The sequence below is a fragment of the Catharus ustulatus genome, chromosome 5, assembly GCF_009819885.2.
Source record: "Catharus ustulatus isolate bCatUst1 chromosome 5, bCatUst1.pri.v2, whole genome shotgun sequence".
Lineage (NCBI taxonomy): Eukaryota > Metazoa > Chordata > Aves > Passeriformes > Turdidae > Catharus > Catharus ustulatus.
In genome coordinates this window covers 30,484,638-30,499,415 of record NC_046225.1, presented here as the reverse complement: position 1 = coordinate 30,499,415, position 14,778 = coordinate 30,484,638, and the positions used below count along the sequence as shown (strand labels likewise).

The following is a 14,778-nucleotide window of genomic DNA, read 5'->3' as shown; positions in this document are numbered from 1 at the left end:
TGGACAGAAAACACATTTATGAAGGATGGTTTCATAGCATCCAAAAGGGCTACTCCAGAGATAAAAAATAACACTTTTTTATTCCCATATCAAATTCATTTGAACACTGTACCATTCCTTTCAGCAAATTACAGCTTCCATTATAGAGCTGTAAGTGACCAGCTCTCCAGAAAACAGTATAATTTACTTTTTTGGTTTTTGTATTTAACAAAGATTAGGGACAGAACAGACAAAATCTGAACAAAGAAGGGAACCGCCAAGACAGTACATGAGACTTGCAGGCAAGTGAAACAACTCTGAACAAAGATTTTCTGAACTAACTAACACTCTTCCAGTAGAAGAAACCACATAAACGACTAAAACAAATTTATACTTTAGAACTGTTCACTTTAATTCAGAAACTTATTAGATACACATTTCCAGAGTCACTTAAGCAGCATATTGAGTGAACTGCAAATATTTACTGTAGCCTTTTTATCCTTGTAGGTTTGCTACTGAGGTCTGTCACTTTTCCTTTTTTACTTCCTTTCAATATGCTTCCAAATTATTAAGGAGAGTTTTCTAACAAACAATGACTGTAAACATAATAAAAAACCTGCATGCCATTTTCCCTTTGAAGTTATTAACTTGGCTATTTTTTTGCAATGAAGTAATGACTCATTTTTTAAAACCTGACAACCATGTTGTACACATGGATAGTACCTATGACTTGCTCAGGCAGTAATTTTTTAGATGGATAAAGCATTCATTTACAGTACCTTCAATTCAAATGAACAAAACCACAGAAAAGGTGGGAACAATTCACTGCATAGTCCTCATCAGCAAGCAAGAGGCTAGGAAATTAATAATAGTGATAGCACTGGAAATTTAGGATCTAACATATAGGTTTGGTGACAATTTAAAAAATACATAGTTTTGTCTGGTATTAGTAATACCTTGTTTTGCCAGCACTAAATAATTAATACAATCTCCCCAAATAAACAAAAATATTAATTTCTGAATATAAAATGCCTGAACATGTGGAGTAATATTTTATGACTTCTGCAGAGAATAAAACAGTTCTCAGAATTTCCACCTTTCTATTGTCCCAGGAAGTATGATACAGATTTTTAAGTCTCTTCTTATAAGATTAAGAAGTTCAGAAGCATCCCAGTTTGAACATGCTAATCATATTGTGCAGGAAGGGAGATGGAGAGGTGGTATCTGGAGTCAGAAGAAAGACAGTATATACTGCATTCAACATGGTTTTCCTTCAAAGCAGAAGACACCTTTTTGTGGGAAGGGCAATGCAAATGACAGTCAAATAAACTTAATCCAGGCATGACTCTGCTGCACAAGTCAAGGATTTAACAGCCCTGGAACAAAATAACCCCACCGTGCTTCATCCCTGCCAGGATTAAACCACCACAAGGAGTGACCAGGCAGACTCCCCTTTCCTCATTTTCAAATTTATTACCACACTAAAATCTGCACTTACTACTACTCAGTGTTTTAATTAGTAAAAGATACTGGAAAATGTAATAACAAAGTCTGTCATTAACCAGACAAAGTGCTGGAAGTTGGTGAATCACCATCAAAGGTCAGCATTTACAATCAGTCACTGTATAACAGTACCAATTACTACTTTTCTTTATTGCCCAGCAGGGAAAACTGCTCCCAGTACCAGACAGTGCTGACTTCCCAGCATTGCAGAGCAGGTGACCCAGCCCTACTCACTGCACAGAACAGATACAGCTGTCAGGACAGCAGCCCAGTTGATTTTCAAATATAGGATGAGAGAAGGAAAAGAGAGATGGACCAAACAAGAGGTAATTTCCATCTTGAAACAATGTTGCAATCTGATTAATTTTATTTTGCAGGAAATAAATTGATTCTTCATCCACTTCATCCATATTATCTAGACAGGAAACACTGTCAGGCACAGACAAAGCTATTAGTCTGTTACTACTCAAAACATTTGCTAATCTGTGCCATATAGCTAAGCCTCTGATAAAAAACTGTCAAGTTTCTACTCTTTAACCTCAAAAAAAAAAAACTCATTCAAGAAGCCAGTACTTGTATAAAACATGTTTTTATACCGCTTAGTATTAAAAGCATATATATTAAACACCTGTTACTCTATCAGTGATTTTAAATCAGGAACATTTTTAATCTGGAAATCCAACAGCATCTGTCCAAGTGCTTTACCCTGTAAGAAAAAGAACCAAACAAATATTTTATTTTACTATCTAAATATACCATCTTTTTAAAATAACTTTTTTAAACCATTTCATATGAATGTTTTTCCTGTAATTAGTGTGAGAATTCAGTTTAGGTTTCTTGAGTTTTCAAGCATCCAAATCTGAACAGATTAAACAGTTTCTTCCATTTATTTGGTGCCAAGTACTAATCAATTTATTTGGGGTTCAATTCTACCTATGCATACATAGCATCACCTTACTTTGTGAGCAAGTCTTCTTGACTATGCTGAGATTATTTGTACATTAGCATTTCTGAGCAGATGAGCACAGCTGTGTGAACCATAGACAGCATGGCTCAGGATCTTTATTTAATTAAATATTTAGTACTCAGATTGTACACTTGCAAAAAAATTCTTACTTTCAGATTTACATAACATCAACACAAAAGATCTCATATTCATCTGTTTTTCATGTTTCTAGTATTTATCAGTATTTTAACTATAGAAGGCATAGGATACTCATAAATGAGGAGTTGTCCTACACTGCATGGTTCCTATGTATACTTGGAAACAATCAGAATTGTCTAGTAAATCTACATTTTTCAAAATGTGACAGCTTTTCTGAAGAATTAATTTTGCTGCTGCACCAAAAACCTGCTAGTCTTCAAATCAGTTATGCTCTTTATGATGTGCTATCTTATTAGTACACATTTTTTTCACCAAATATTCTAAATCCACCTTCTACTTTCCTATGTTGTTTTCAAATCTTACAAAATTAAATAGACAATATCTATTAACAGGAAATTAAAAGGAGTAGAGTCAAACCCCAAACCTCATAGTTCCAGCCCAAAAGCTGGTTATAAAGAGACCCATGAAAGATGACTACATTAAAATTATTGCTTTGATACATGCCTGTGGGTCACTTCTTAGGGATGCTATACCACCACCACCAAGGGAATTCTTCAGAACAAAATTTAATCCATGGATTCCTGGCAACTCATATCTGTAAAATAAAAACTGTACATTATTTCTCAGGGGATTTTGGAAGAAACGTGTAGAGAACGTAAAACAAAAGTCAGCATGCAAAATTTTCGTGCTTCTGATCACATCCCACTGCTAAGCCAAGTCTAAAAGTTAACAAGATTAACACAAGGCTTTACCTGCCTTTTTGTTCTTTCCTCTTACTCCAAATTAACAGCCCTTAATAGTTTTGAAGTTGGACCATAAGGTACATTTTCCTCTATTCAAAACTCATCCATTTCTAATAAGGTTATTTATCTAGAGTTCTTTCTTTCTACAAGCCAGAGGTTCAAGATCCAATATGAACTTGGACAATATGATGGGCAAAATAAAGTCTTTTTATTAAGCTCCTAGTTCTAATACTGAAAAGTACAATCACTTAATTCCTGGAACTCACTTTTGTTAACAAATGATGCCAGCTAACTGGAAAGACATCCTCTTCAATACTGAGAAACATCTGTAAGTCACTACATCAACTTATGGCAAACAGGTAACTTTATAACAAATTCAAATCAGAGCTTTCCTGGAGCCATGTACTTTGTTCAGATAAAATTTTATTTCAGTGTGACAGACGTATGTTTCTGTTCCACCACCACTGTAACCATTTTTCCATCCTTGCTTTTGACTGGTGCAGTTCCAACTTGGAAACTTCTGTAGCAGTTTGGCAAGTGACTTTGTGGTTTCCTATTGTTACAAATTCCATAAATAGGTCTACAGTATATTTCCATTTGCCTCTTGCAGTTTTTCAGTGTTTTGTCATCTTCCTTCTACTGTTGGTTTTCTTTGGTTTTGCTTTCCTCCAGTATTTTTCTTCATCTAAGTACCTGATAGCTTTGCTTTAATTCCATAGGAAAGGATTTAAATCAGAACATCATCAAACCATGAGGAATTAACAGAGAAAGATGATCTCCAATTTTCACTCTGTCTCCAGATGTCTGCTGCAATTTAAGTCCTGCTTTCGCCAACATCACTTATTTTTCTTTAGTCACCTACCTGATCTTCATCTCTTTGGGACAGATTCTTTAAATCTTTCCCCTAATATAGGTGCAATTTCTTGCAGTGCTCTTATACTGCTAATTTCGTCACTTTGAGGTTTATCTCTTTCAGCTTCTTTTGTGCACTGTAAAAACCATGGCTGTCCCTGGTGCTCATAGCCCTGTCTGCCCTTTTATCTTGGGCATATGACTCAAACCTCTTGTGGAAGGAGATGATTCTGAAGGATCAGTCTGGCAATCACTTCAGTTCTTGTTCTAGAAAGCAAGTAGTCATGGAGCATCTGTGTCTATCTCCCAGGCAAAAGGTTTCAACTTCAAGTTCCTTCTACTCTATGCTACTTTAGTATTAGTTGTTATTAAGGAAAAAAAAATTTGGTATCAGCATTCTGTTGCCCTTTCTCAAAAACTAAGTGACAGACAACATTATCACACTTAAAGGCAAATCTACTGGGAAGGCAGCAAAGTAGATTAATAGACCAGTGCTCTATTAGACAACACGAATATGAAGAATAAAGCAATTCTGCAGTAAGCTGCCTACCTGATTTACTAAATTTAATACCATTATCAACTATATAGCACAACCAGACTACCACAAAACTTTTTCTAAAAAACTAAATAAAAAATTCTATTTCCAATTGCCACACACCATGAAAGCCAGAGATCTACCAAAGCAAAGCACTACACTATAAATTTTACTGTGAAAAGCTGGTGAAGATTTCCAGGCAGGAAAGAATTTCACAACTGGAGGATGTCTCCTTAAGAACTAGACTGATGGAATTTCGATTCCTAATATCTCATCTCTCAAAAGAAGTGTCATGAAAATCAATCAGGAAAAACAAATCAGGAGAGAAATTGAAGAGCATATAAAAGCAGAGACAAATAAGCAGAAGAATTTGATTTCACAAATTCCACAATTCCACAGCAGAGAGTTCCTAAACAGAAAAACCCTGCAGGTCCTTCTCAATATGAGAAGTCCCTATTCAGGGGCACCACACGTTTCATCTCCACAAAATTCTGTGCTGGGTTCCAGCAAAAACTGTAAAACCGTATCTACAGTCTTTACAGGAACACCAAGATGCTCCAAAGGAAGAATCCCAAAAGCAATCTGAGGAGATGACGTCCTGAGAACATCACCTACCTGCTGCAAAACTCTGTTACACCTCCCTAACTTTCTTAGCTTTCCCACAGACAGTTCCATCAAATATGACTCCAAAGGGACTCCTGCTCACTGCTGCCATCCTGATCAACTCCATGCTCCTCGTAAAGACCTGGATAGTCCCCCAGCTAAAACAAAATGTATGGGTAACTCTGGCAAAAGCATGAAACAAGATTCTCTGTGCTTGTCTGTTGCTAGCCCTGATAACCTGCCTGCTAGGGCTGCCTATGGATATATGGCCAATAATCAATAATACCACCCGTAGTATGAGAGATAACAATCCTAACAGCATATGAAAACATAACCCTGTAGATGCCTGGGATCACTGGATCCAGAAGCTCCCACAAGCATCACTTGAACCCCAGGAGCTAGAAATTCTTGGCTTGGTGAAAATGGATATTTGCATAAGGCTTTTTTATAAACCAAACTGGGAAATTATTTAAAGACCCACAATCATAAAAGAAAGAAAAATTATTAGGAAAGATGTTTCCCATACCATCCAGCTTACAAAAATCAGAGCCAATGGTGTAATAATACATCCCCCCGTCACGTCTCAGTCCAGCTTCTCCAGCTACCACAGGGTGTGTTTCTAATTTGTGGGGAGAGCACGGCCTGCCATACCATCACATGTTAAGGGTGGGCCTTGTAGCTTGGGAGGCTTACTTTACTGGCACCCAACATAAAAATGATTCACAGCAAAAATAACAGAGTAAAAAGATCTATGTGTTACTTTGAATCTGATTGCAATGATGATGTCACATATTGGAGTAAAAGCAAAAGAACAGCTGCCTCCCTTTTACTGCCCTGGGTGGCAGCAGCAAAAGCCTTAGGTCAATTAGATCATCTTGGGTGCTTCCTGAGTAAACAAACCAATGTTACCTCCCTTGCATTAAGTGGCTTGCTCTCAGATGTAGATACCATCAGGCATGCCACCTTGCAAAACAGGGCAGTAATAGACTTTCCACTCTCAGCACATGGGCATGGCTGCAAGGACTTTGTGGGCATGTATTCTATGAGTCTTTCTGATCACAGTGAGTCCATTCATCACAGTATTCAAATTCTCAAGGAAGGATTCAAGAAGTTACAAAAGGAAGATGACTGGTTCAACAGACTATTCAAAAATTGGAACTTATCTAGTTGGGCTCTATCTTTAATTGAAATGGGTTTACTGATTTTTTTTATTGTGTTTATGTTGTTATTGTGTACACTGTTCGTTAAATTGTATGTTAGGGGTTTTTCAAAATTCTTTACCAAAGATCTTTAAATCGTGAAAGAAGGGGCAGATGTGGGAATTGAACCAACTGAGATAGGAGACATAAACCTGAGACCCTAGGAAACTGGGCACTGCAAAGATGCTAATTAGCTCATTCCAAAGTAATTTTCATTCCTAGCCCCGATTCTCTGTTGGTTCAAGACCTTTGACATATATGGTCCTGCGTTTGCGATTGGTCCTTTGCCCTCAGGTATTCCCTATATATTGTGAACCCAACTCCTCCCCCACATCTTTGGTCACTGCCTGCCTTTCAAACAACATCACTTTTGGATACTGCTTCTCGGACTACGTGGATAAAAGGATGTCTCTGGATTAAAGGATATCTATACCATCATACCTATCCTATTATTATAGCCACACTATTAGCCAGTTAACTCAGTAAGGTTGTCGCTAAGTGGAAAACCTCATGGATGCAACAACTAGACACAGCACATTCATTTTATTTACTTTGAGAAAATATTTACAGTGGGATAATCTAGCTAAAATAAGGATTACAAAATAATATATGAAGGCCATCTTCACTATTTTAAGGTTTGTCTGAAGGATCAGAGCATCCAAAATATTTCCATGCAGAAAATAAACTTGCACAATAAAAGGAAAAAAACCACACTATAGCCATTATAACAAGCAGCAACAATACATTGACCAAAATACTGACAGGGATTTACTCAGCATAATTAAACCATTTCAGCTTAATTAACTGAGATCTAAAGGAAAAAAAAATCTAATTGTACAATTTGATTAAATGTTTTAAGAACTACTTTTAAAAAACACAGAAAGTAAACTCTTCAAAGAATACTCTATCTGTGACAGAAACCAGTAAAACAAGGAATATTCACTGTTCTAGCTGAATTCCTATGCTCAGACACAATGGTGCCTGCTTAACTACTTCCTTTAAAGTGCTGTCCATAATATTCAGACAAGTCAGACATCTGGTGAATTTCCCATTAAAATGCATGATATAAAATGATATTAAAATAATGATATAAAATTATTCAATGCATTTGAATCAAGGAAAAGACAAGAATCTTTTCATCACAGGAAAGCAGAAACCAAGTCCATAGGCTTCAATAGGTGTTTGCATTTGAGATATACTGTAGAAAAAACCTTATTTTTCCTAATAAATGTATGTACAAAAAAGCTATCTAGAAGCATCAGCATCCACATTTCAGTTCTTGGTGAAAACACTGCATAGGAAGAAATCAGCTGTCATTTTTTTATATTTCTGAGCATTGAAATGTTCTCAAAACATTACATATACCACATTTCAGAAGATGAAAACAGCAAAATCTCATAGAATACTTTTACTAACCTTCTTAAATGACTAACCTAGTATCACTGCACAAAAAGCTTCTTATTCTGTGTCTTAAGATACTCAGATCTGTTAAGAATGTACTCTAGCGCTCTACTGTGGGAAGCGATCACCTGGGGATTCAAAGACCATCTTTTGCTATTGTTTTACCTGCAGATCTGGAAGTTTATGAGTTTTCAGTGTTCTCTACCAAAATAATTCCACCTTTTCTGTGTTTAGTACACCTATTCAATGCCTCCGGTGAAAAAGCATGAAAGGCAACTGGTTAACAGACTCTGTTCTGTAGTGAGGTAGAGCCATGGTTGGTAGGTTTATAGTAGCAAAACTAATACATAGGTTTTAACTACTCACCATTTAAATAAAGGAAATTAAGGAAAAACAGACAGTAAGACAGCTCTTTTTTTATGATAGTTAAAGCTAAAAAATAAAGAAGTAATTTAAAAAGAAACTACACAATCTGAAGCACATGAGCATAATCCTTATAATCCTAAATATTTCCACAGAAGGTTTTATTCTTTTTACCCAGTAGTTTTCCAATTCACTCACAACGTTCCATCATCACATCATTAAAGGAAGTCAAAACCACAAACAGATAATCTAATTAACCAAAATAATTTGGCTTCATTCAGACAGAGCGAATTTCTACATTTCTTTATGAACATAAACAGCATTAAGGAATGGCAATGAATCAATTTCTAGAAGTATCATTAGGAGGCACGACATTTTTTATTTCTTCTCCTCTCTGCTTGGTTTCCAAGGAGATTCAATTGCAATTCTTAGTATCACAATTTATTAGATACATAGATTTGTTAACACTTAGGAAACAGTGGGTGAGATCTGCACTGAGCTGCTTATGAAGACAAAACCAGCACTTACAATTCAAAGATCGGGAGTTAAAATAACTCCAAGCTCTCTCTGAGCTTTGAGCTGTACCTTTCTGACTCAAGCTCTTTGAACAAACAGACAGTTAGCAGTTTATCCAGTACCCATGGAAGTATATGAAGGACTTTGGAAAATTCTCCTTATGTGCAGCATAACTGACTTTGTTTCATAACATGTTTTAGAAGACTGAATGGTTTGTGGCAGTATTCAGCTTTTGCTTGTTTTCAAAGACATTAAAAGGTTTAAAATCTGTTGACTGTTTTACTGGACATCCTTAGGAGAGTGAGCTTCATTACCTTATGCTATAACAAAAGCAGAGTATGTTTCATTCAGTCCCCAGGAAGGACCCTGAGCATCAGCCATACCACAAAAGTAAGAATGTTATGTATGTTGTCTGCTTGCAGAGGATTCTCTTTAGTAGATGAGGATTACAAAGAAGTGTCCTTTTTAGGGTGTATTCTCTTTCAGATTTTAAGAGAAATTAGCTATGTTTTTTCTTTAAATTCTGGCTTGGTATATGTGCGCAAAAGTGGGTGAGAGTGGGTACTAGAAGGAATACTTTCTCAGAAGTGAGTGAACTTCATAAATATTCAAATGCTTTGCAGAAACAGGGACAGTATGAGGCCCATTTCCGATGGATCATCAGGTAAGTCTGGACTCCAGACTACAATGACTGTGTGAATGTCTTTCAGGTACTGTTTTGAAGATTTCCAACTCTCAGTTCAGCAGTGGCTCAGAGGCTTGGGAAGCTTAAGTTACTAAGGCTCCTACAGTTTCCAAATGGTTCAAAACCGTGGAAAGATAAATTTCTCAAAAGGCCCTGGAAGCTATTTCTAGTCAGTAAAGACATTCTGTACTGAAACAACACAAAGGAACAGCCCCGACATCATTATGCTAATTCTAAGAATTTAAATGCCTTCACTAAACGGATTCACGGCCTTTGTCCAGCTTCGAGAGAGGCCCAAGTTCATGTTCTTTTTCAGTGACAATGTTCAAGTTATTTAAAAAGGCAAAGGAAGATACATAAAAAACCCAAAGAAAATACAAACAGGTTTTCAATATTTATGATAACATGTTTTAAGATAACTTCTGATACCATCATGTATCTACCATACAACTGTGGGCTGCGCAGCAAACTACTCACCTTGTTACTAGTTCTTCTTCTGGTTTCTCATGTTCTAAAAGGTGTTGAAAGTAATTCTCCAGGGCTTGAGCAGTTAAAGATTTCTTTAGGTATGGATAGTAGAGGGGATGCCGTGCTATCACACCTGTTAGGCATCAACTGGCATTAATTGAAATAGGAACTGTTAAAACCAATTTGTATTTATTCTTTCAAAATCAATTTGAGATTCTCCACTTAACTGAAACTGTACATATGGATCCCCTACAATGAGCTCCTGAATAAAAGACACAATAGTATGACAGCTCTCCCTCCGTCAGTAGAGATGTAGGGTGGAGCATGACACTAAAGTGACCACTACGTGATCACTGGATTTTTTTCTGCTACAAACAGTCCCTGCTACTGAAAGACACCTAAAGAACAACACCACCACAGCAAACAACCCATAGGCGATTGTCTTCCCTTAAATGATTTGCAAGACTTAGATATTTAGGTAATCACAATTAATTACAAAGCATGATCAGTGACCAAAGGTTTGGTCCTTGCCCCACATCTTGCATGGGATTCTGACAAGTATGACAAGTCAAAATTACATTTTTATTGCTGTAAATATGCTCTACAAGCTTCAGCTACTTTTATGCTGAAGCTGAGGTTCCAGAGCAGGATCAGGAAAACAGCTTTGTGTCACAGGGAGCTTTCTATCTGGACTTAAATTAGAGGTTAAGTTCGTTGTGGCTAATGTTGTTCCTTAGAAAAGCAGTAGTCTCTTTATATCTGAAGCAGTCTATTATGTATACATCATTCATGACTTGGCAATGCTAAATTGCAACAGTGGTCAATGATGGAGAAAGAAAAAGAAAAAAAAGGAAAAAAAAAATCAACACTGCTTCATTCTTCAACTCATAAAAACCAGTTTCACAAACAAGGACAAGGAAACTATATTCCTGAATACAAATTAACAAAATTCATCAGTTTTAGCACGACAGCTAATAGCAAATCAAATCCCAAACGCACCTTTAATTCATACTGATCTTTGAACACCACACGCTCTCATCTTCCAACAAGTAAGAGAGCCAATTGTTGCATGCAGAAGTAAGGAATAGAAGGAATTATTAAACAATGCAAGAAGCAGCACAATCAATGCAAAGAGACTGCATACTGAAATGTATCATTTGCATTAGCAATATAATAACAGCATTCTTGGACGTATGAGAACAACTTTAGTATTCCCTAACACTGTCAATGTTTCAGCCATAGACGTGTTACAAAATTAATGTATGAAAATATTATACATGATCAGGCAACCAAGAAATTATATTACATAACATGAAGGACTAGCAACTGATGTGTAAAAGAGACCTTAAAAAAGCATTTCTTAACTTCTGGGAGCTCAACTTTCCAACCCTAAACAAAACCCTTTCTTTTTCGTAGGACATGCTAGTATTTTTTCTTAGTACCTCATATTACAGCAGCTGCTAATTAGAAGACTACAGATATTTCATTAGTAAAATCCATATTCAATACATATTCTCTTTTGTTTCAGCACAATTACAAGAAATAATGGTCAAGTGAGGTTTAAAAAAATTAAGACTAGCACTTGATACGTAACTCTTATGTGAAAAAGCTACATCTCTTCAGAAAGCAAAAGAAAGAAAAATACCTATGTTCACAGAATTGCCTTTGTCTCCGCTTCTAGTATAGGCAAGATCTTCTAAGCGATAAGTATGTGGACCACTTGGCAGATCTGTACAACATAAAAATGAATTCATTTTAATGGTGCTACAAATAATTGCATATTTTGAAGGAGTCAGTTTAAGTGCATGCTTTTTGCATTGTTTGCAGTGCTCTGAAAACATTTCCAATCCTTCTTCTCACAGGAGCACCTAGAGAAAAAGAGGTGAGACTGGGGGCAAAAATTAGCAAGTTGATTCTTCCTGCTGCACCTCCAAAATCCCTTTTACTGTTTTACAGCCAAATGCTGTACCAGGCATCCCCTCTTCTATCACCCTTGAATATTACTTCCATCTTGGCCTTAGCAATGCAGTCACCGAAGGAGGTATAGCAGCTGCTTGTCTTTTCTTGCCTAACCAGTAACTTTTGTCCCCTTAACACACAGATCTCTGCTTCCAGTCGAGATGGAAAATACCTGCAGTTGCTACTGTCCTGGTAATTCTGTAATATATGTTTAATCTGCTTTTAGAAAACCATAATGAATTCCTTTTCAAGATGATGCAGCTCTTACTTGCATTTGTGCTACACATCTTCTTATCCAGTTGCACAGGAGAAACCTAAGATTTCTTTTACAAGTTACTGTTTTTGTAAATATCTCAGTATTATATAAGAAAAGATATGTTTTCTAGGAAGCCAATCATGATTTTTCACCTTGTCGATATCTGAGTATTGAATGTTCAAGGAACATGGAGGTCGTTGCATTTCACTAACGAAATTCATATGAAATATATTTATCCATCTACACATCAAAAAACAAATCCATTCCTGTCCAAATCCAGAAATTCAATATTGTGGGATTCATGCAATACACAGCACAGACCTCTTGCAATTGTTGATTACTAAGAGTAGTAGGCTGTCACCATCTAGCTCCTGTTCTCTAAAGTGAAAGATGAAGCATCCGCTTTGCTACTGAGTTGGAGTTATTCATTGATCACAGCATAAAAGTGAAAACTTGAAGCATGGGCTATATCCAAGCTTTGAAGCAGTGAGAATTGAGTAATTTTCAGTCAGTTTTACTTCTGATCCAACTTTCCTATGGCCATATCAACTCTCTTGGCCTCCTTGGCTTTTCAATCACACCATCAATAATAGACCGACCCCCACTCCTGACTCACACCAAACTTCTCATCCCTCAGTCCTTCTCTCGTCTGTACCCTTCCTGTCTTTTTTTTCATCCTTCTGGACACATGTGCAGTTACCCCCCACTCTCTGCTCCTTGGACAGCAGTAGGGGGAATAGGCAGAGCAGGGAAGCAACAGCCTCCCTGCTTTGTGGAAGCTTCTGGTGCAACTGCTGCTGATGGCAATCAGAAGAAGCAAGTCACAAAAGTCCCCATTTAAAGGAATTGAATATACAGGGTCTCACAAATCAACTATGCTGGATTAACTTCATGTTGCAAGGCACAATGCAATCTGAAAATACATCAGTTTGTCCTTTTTGTACTATTACTGCTTCTGCTGAGACTACCAAATGATTTGGGTTTAATTTTTTTTCCCTTTTAAAATTTTGTTTTAATTTTAGGGAGTAGGAGACTCAGTATAAAAGATCTTATGCTCCAAATGCTGGCCAGGGGCATCACAAAGAGCATAGAGCACCTACTATGCAGACATGAGTAGCTAGATACGCACTCTTTGAACTGCATCAGGTAAACAGGCAAACCCAGCCCTAACCTAATCATCCTTATCTTCAACTCCTTCCTGCCCACCAAAACTTGCTGGCACAGATATGGGCCAAGCAACCTGGGTAAGAGACAAACTATGTCCAAATCCTACTGGCTGCAGTTTTCATTCACCTGTCTGTGGCAGTGGCAACTGGACAGATCCCCAAAGTCCATTTGGGTATGGGTGGGAGATATATTAGATAACAAAAATGCCTTAGTAGGACATGACACATAATTTGTACAGTGTATCTGTATATGGTTGAAGCAGATCAGGCAATACTTCACAAGAGGAGCTCCACTGGCACATGTGAGTGGCAGTAACAAGGAAAACAATAATGAAGAACTAGGGTCTTACCACAGCAACCCATTCTACTGGCACAGTTGGATCAAAAGATCTTCCAACAATTTACCTGAACAACCTATCAGCATTGAACTGCTTTAATTAAGACTTAAAGTTTTATAATATATATGAAGTCACTGTGAAAGATGAGCTGAAAGAGTGATTATAGTTTAGTCTGGCATAATGGCTCCTCACTGGTAGAAAGTCACAGTAGCATGAAATTTGAAGAGGCTAAAGCATACAGTGGAAAAGAAGAACACAGGAGTTCTGTTTTGCGCTTGAAGCTCAGTGTCTTTTCATGTTCACTTGCGTGCAGAAATGTACCATGAGATTTGGCAGAAAATATTTAAGGATGTATTTATTTAATTGGGGAATATTATTTTTGATTAATCATCTCCATTGAGAGTGGATCTGAAAGTCCCGTTAAAGCTAATTGCTCATTTTGGACAAGACTATTGCACTTTGTATGCTACAGAAATCACAGTAATAATTTCATTCAATATACAATTCAAAACAAAATGTAGTGCTTCTTCGAAGGCTGAAATTTGACAGTATCTAAATTACATAAGCCATAGAAATCTTTTCTCCATCAGACATTTTACACAGTCAGTCATTGACAATCTCCCTTTAAACAAACCAGTACAAGTCAGTGTTGTCATTTATTATTACCCTAATTGATTTATCTTTTATGATCTGTTTATCAGGAAATTCTTTTCATTTAATAAACATCTTAAATCTACAAAAGAATTCCCTTCAAAGCTAGGGAAAATGGTAAATTCAAATTCCACTCTCCCAGAAGCACATCTAGCAGCATATTTTAAATCCATTTTCACATATTTCTCTTATCTCTTCAAGGACAACTAACAGTCCCTCACACTTGAGATAATAATGAAATTAAGAAAAATACTTTCCTTCTTTCTAAATGCTGACAGAAAATGCTTTAGCAAAAGCTACTCCTTTTACAGTCTAACCCATTTGTCTTTGTTACCCATGCTGTCCTACATTAAGCCACAGAAATTGCTAAGTATTTAGTCACACACAGAAAACATTTATATTCACAACCAAGGGCAAAAGTTTAGAGATCCCTCTCAGCGGAAACAATCAGAAAAG

The 14,778-nt window shown here is 36.7% G+C and overlaps 1 protein-coding gene across 4 annotated transcripts in view; it reads right to left on the bottom strand.

The window, feature by feature from the left end:
• Window positions 1–370: 370 nt before the first annotated feature.
• LOC116996203 overlaps window positions 371–14,778 on the bottom strand; it is a 70,958-nt gene continuing 56,550 nt past the window's right edge. For 2 of the 4 annotated variants that reach the window (XM_033059390.2, XM_033059391.2), the window contains exons 17-20: window positions 11,598–11,681; window positions 9,962–10,085; window positions 3,092–3,182; window positions 371–2,188 (exon numbers count right to left, since the gene is read on the bottom strand). In XM_033059390.2, coding sequence (XP_032915281.1) covers window positions 2,114–2,188; window positions 3,092–3,182; window positions 9,962–10,085; window positions 11,598–11,681 — 374 coding nt within the window. In that variant the 3' untranslated portion in view covers window positions 371–2,113. Of the gene's footprint in view, window positions 2,189–3,091; window positions 3,183–9,961; window positions 10,100–10,951; window positions 10,992–11,597; window positions 11,682–14,778 lie in introns of those variants that run through there. The other 2 variants (XM_033059392.2, XM_033059393.2) reach the window with 2 other exon arrangements.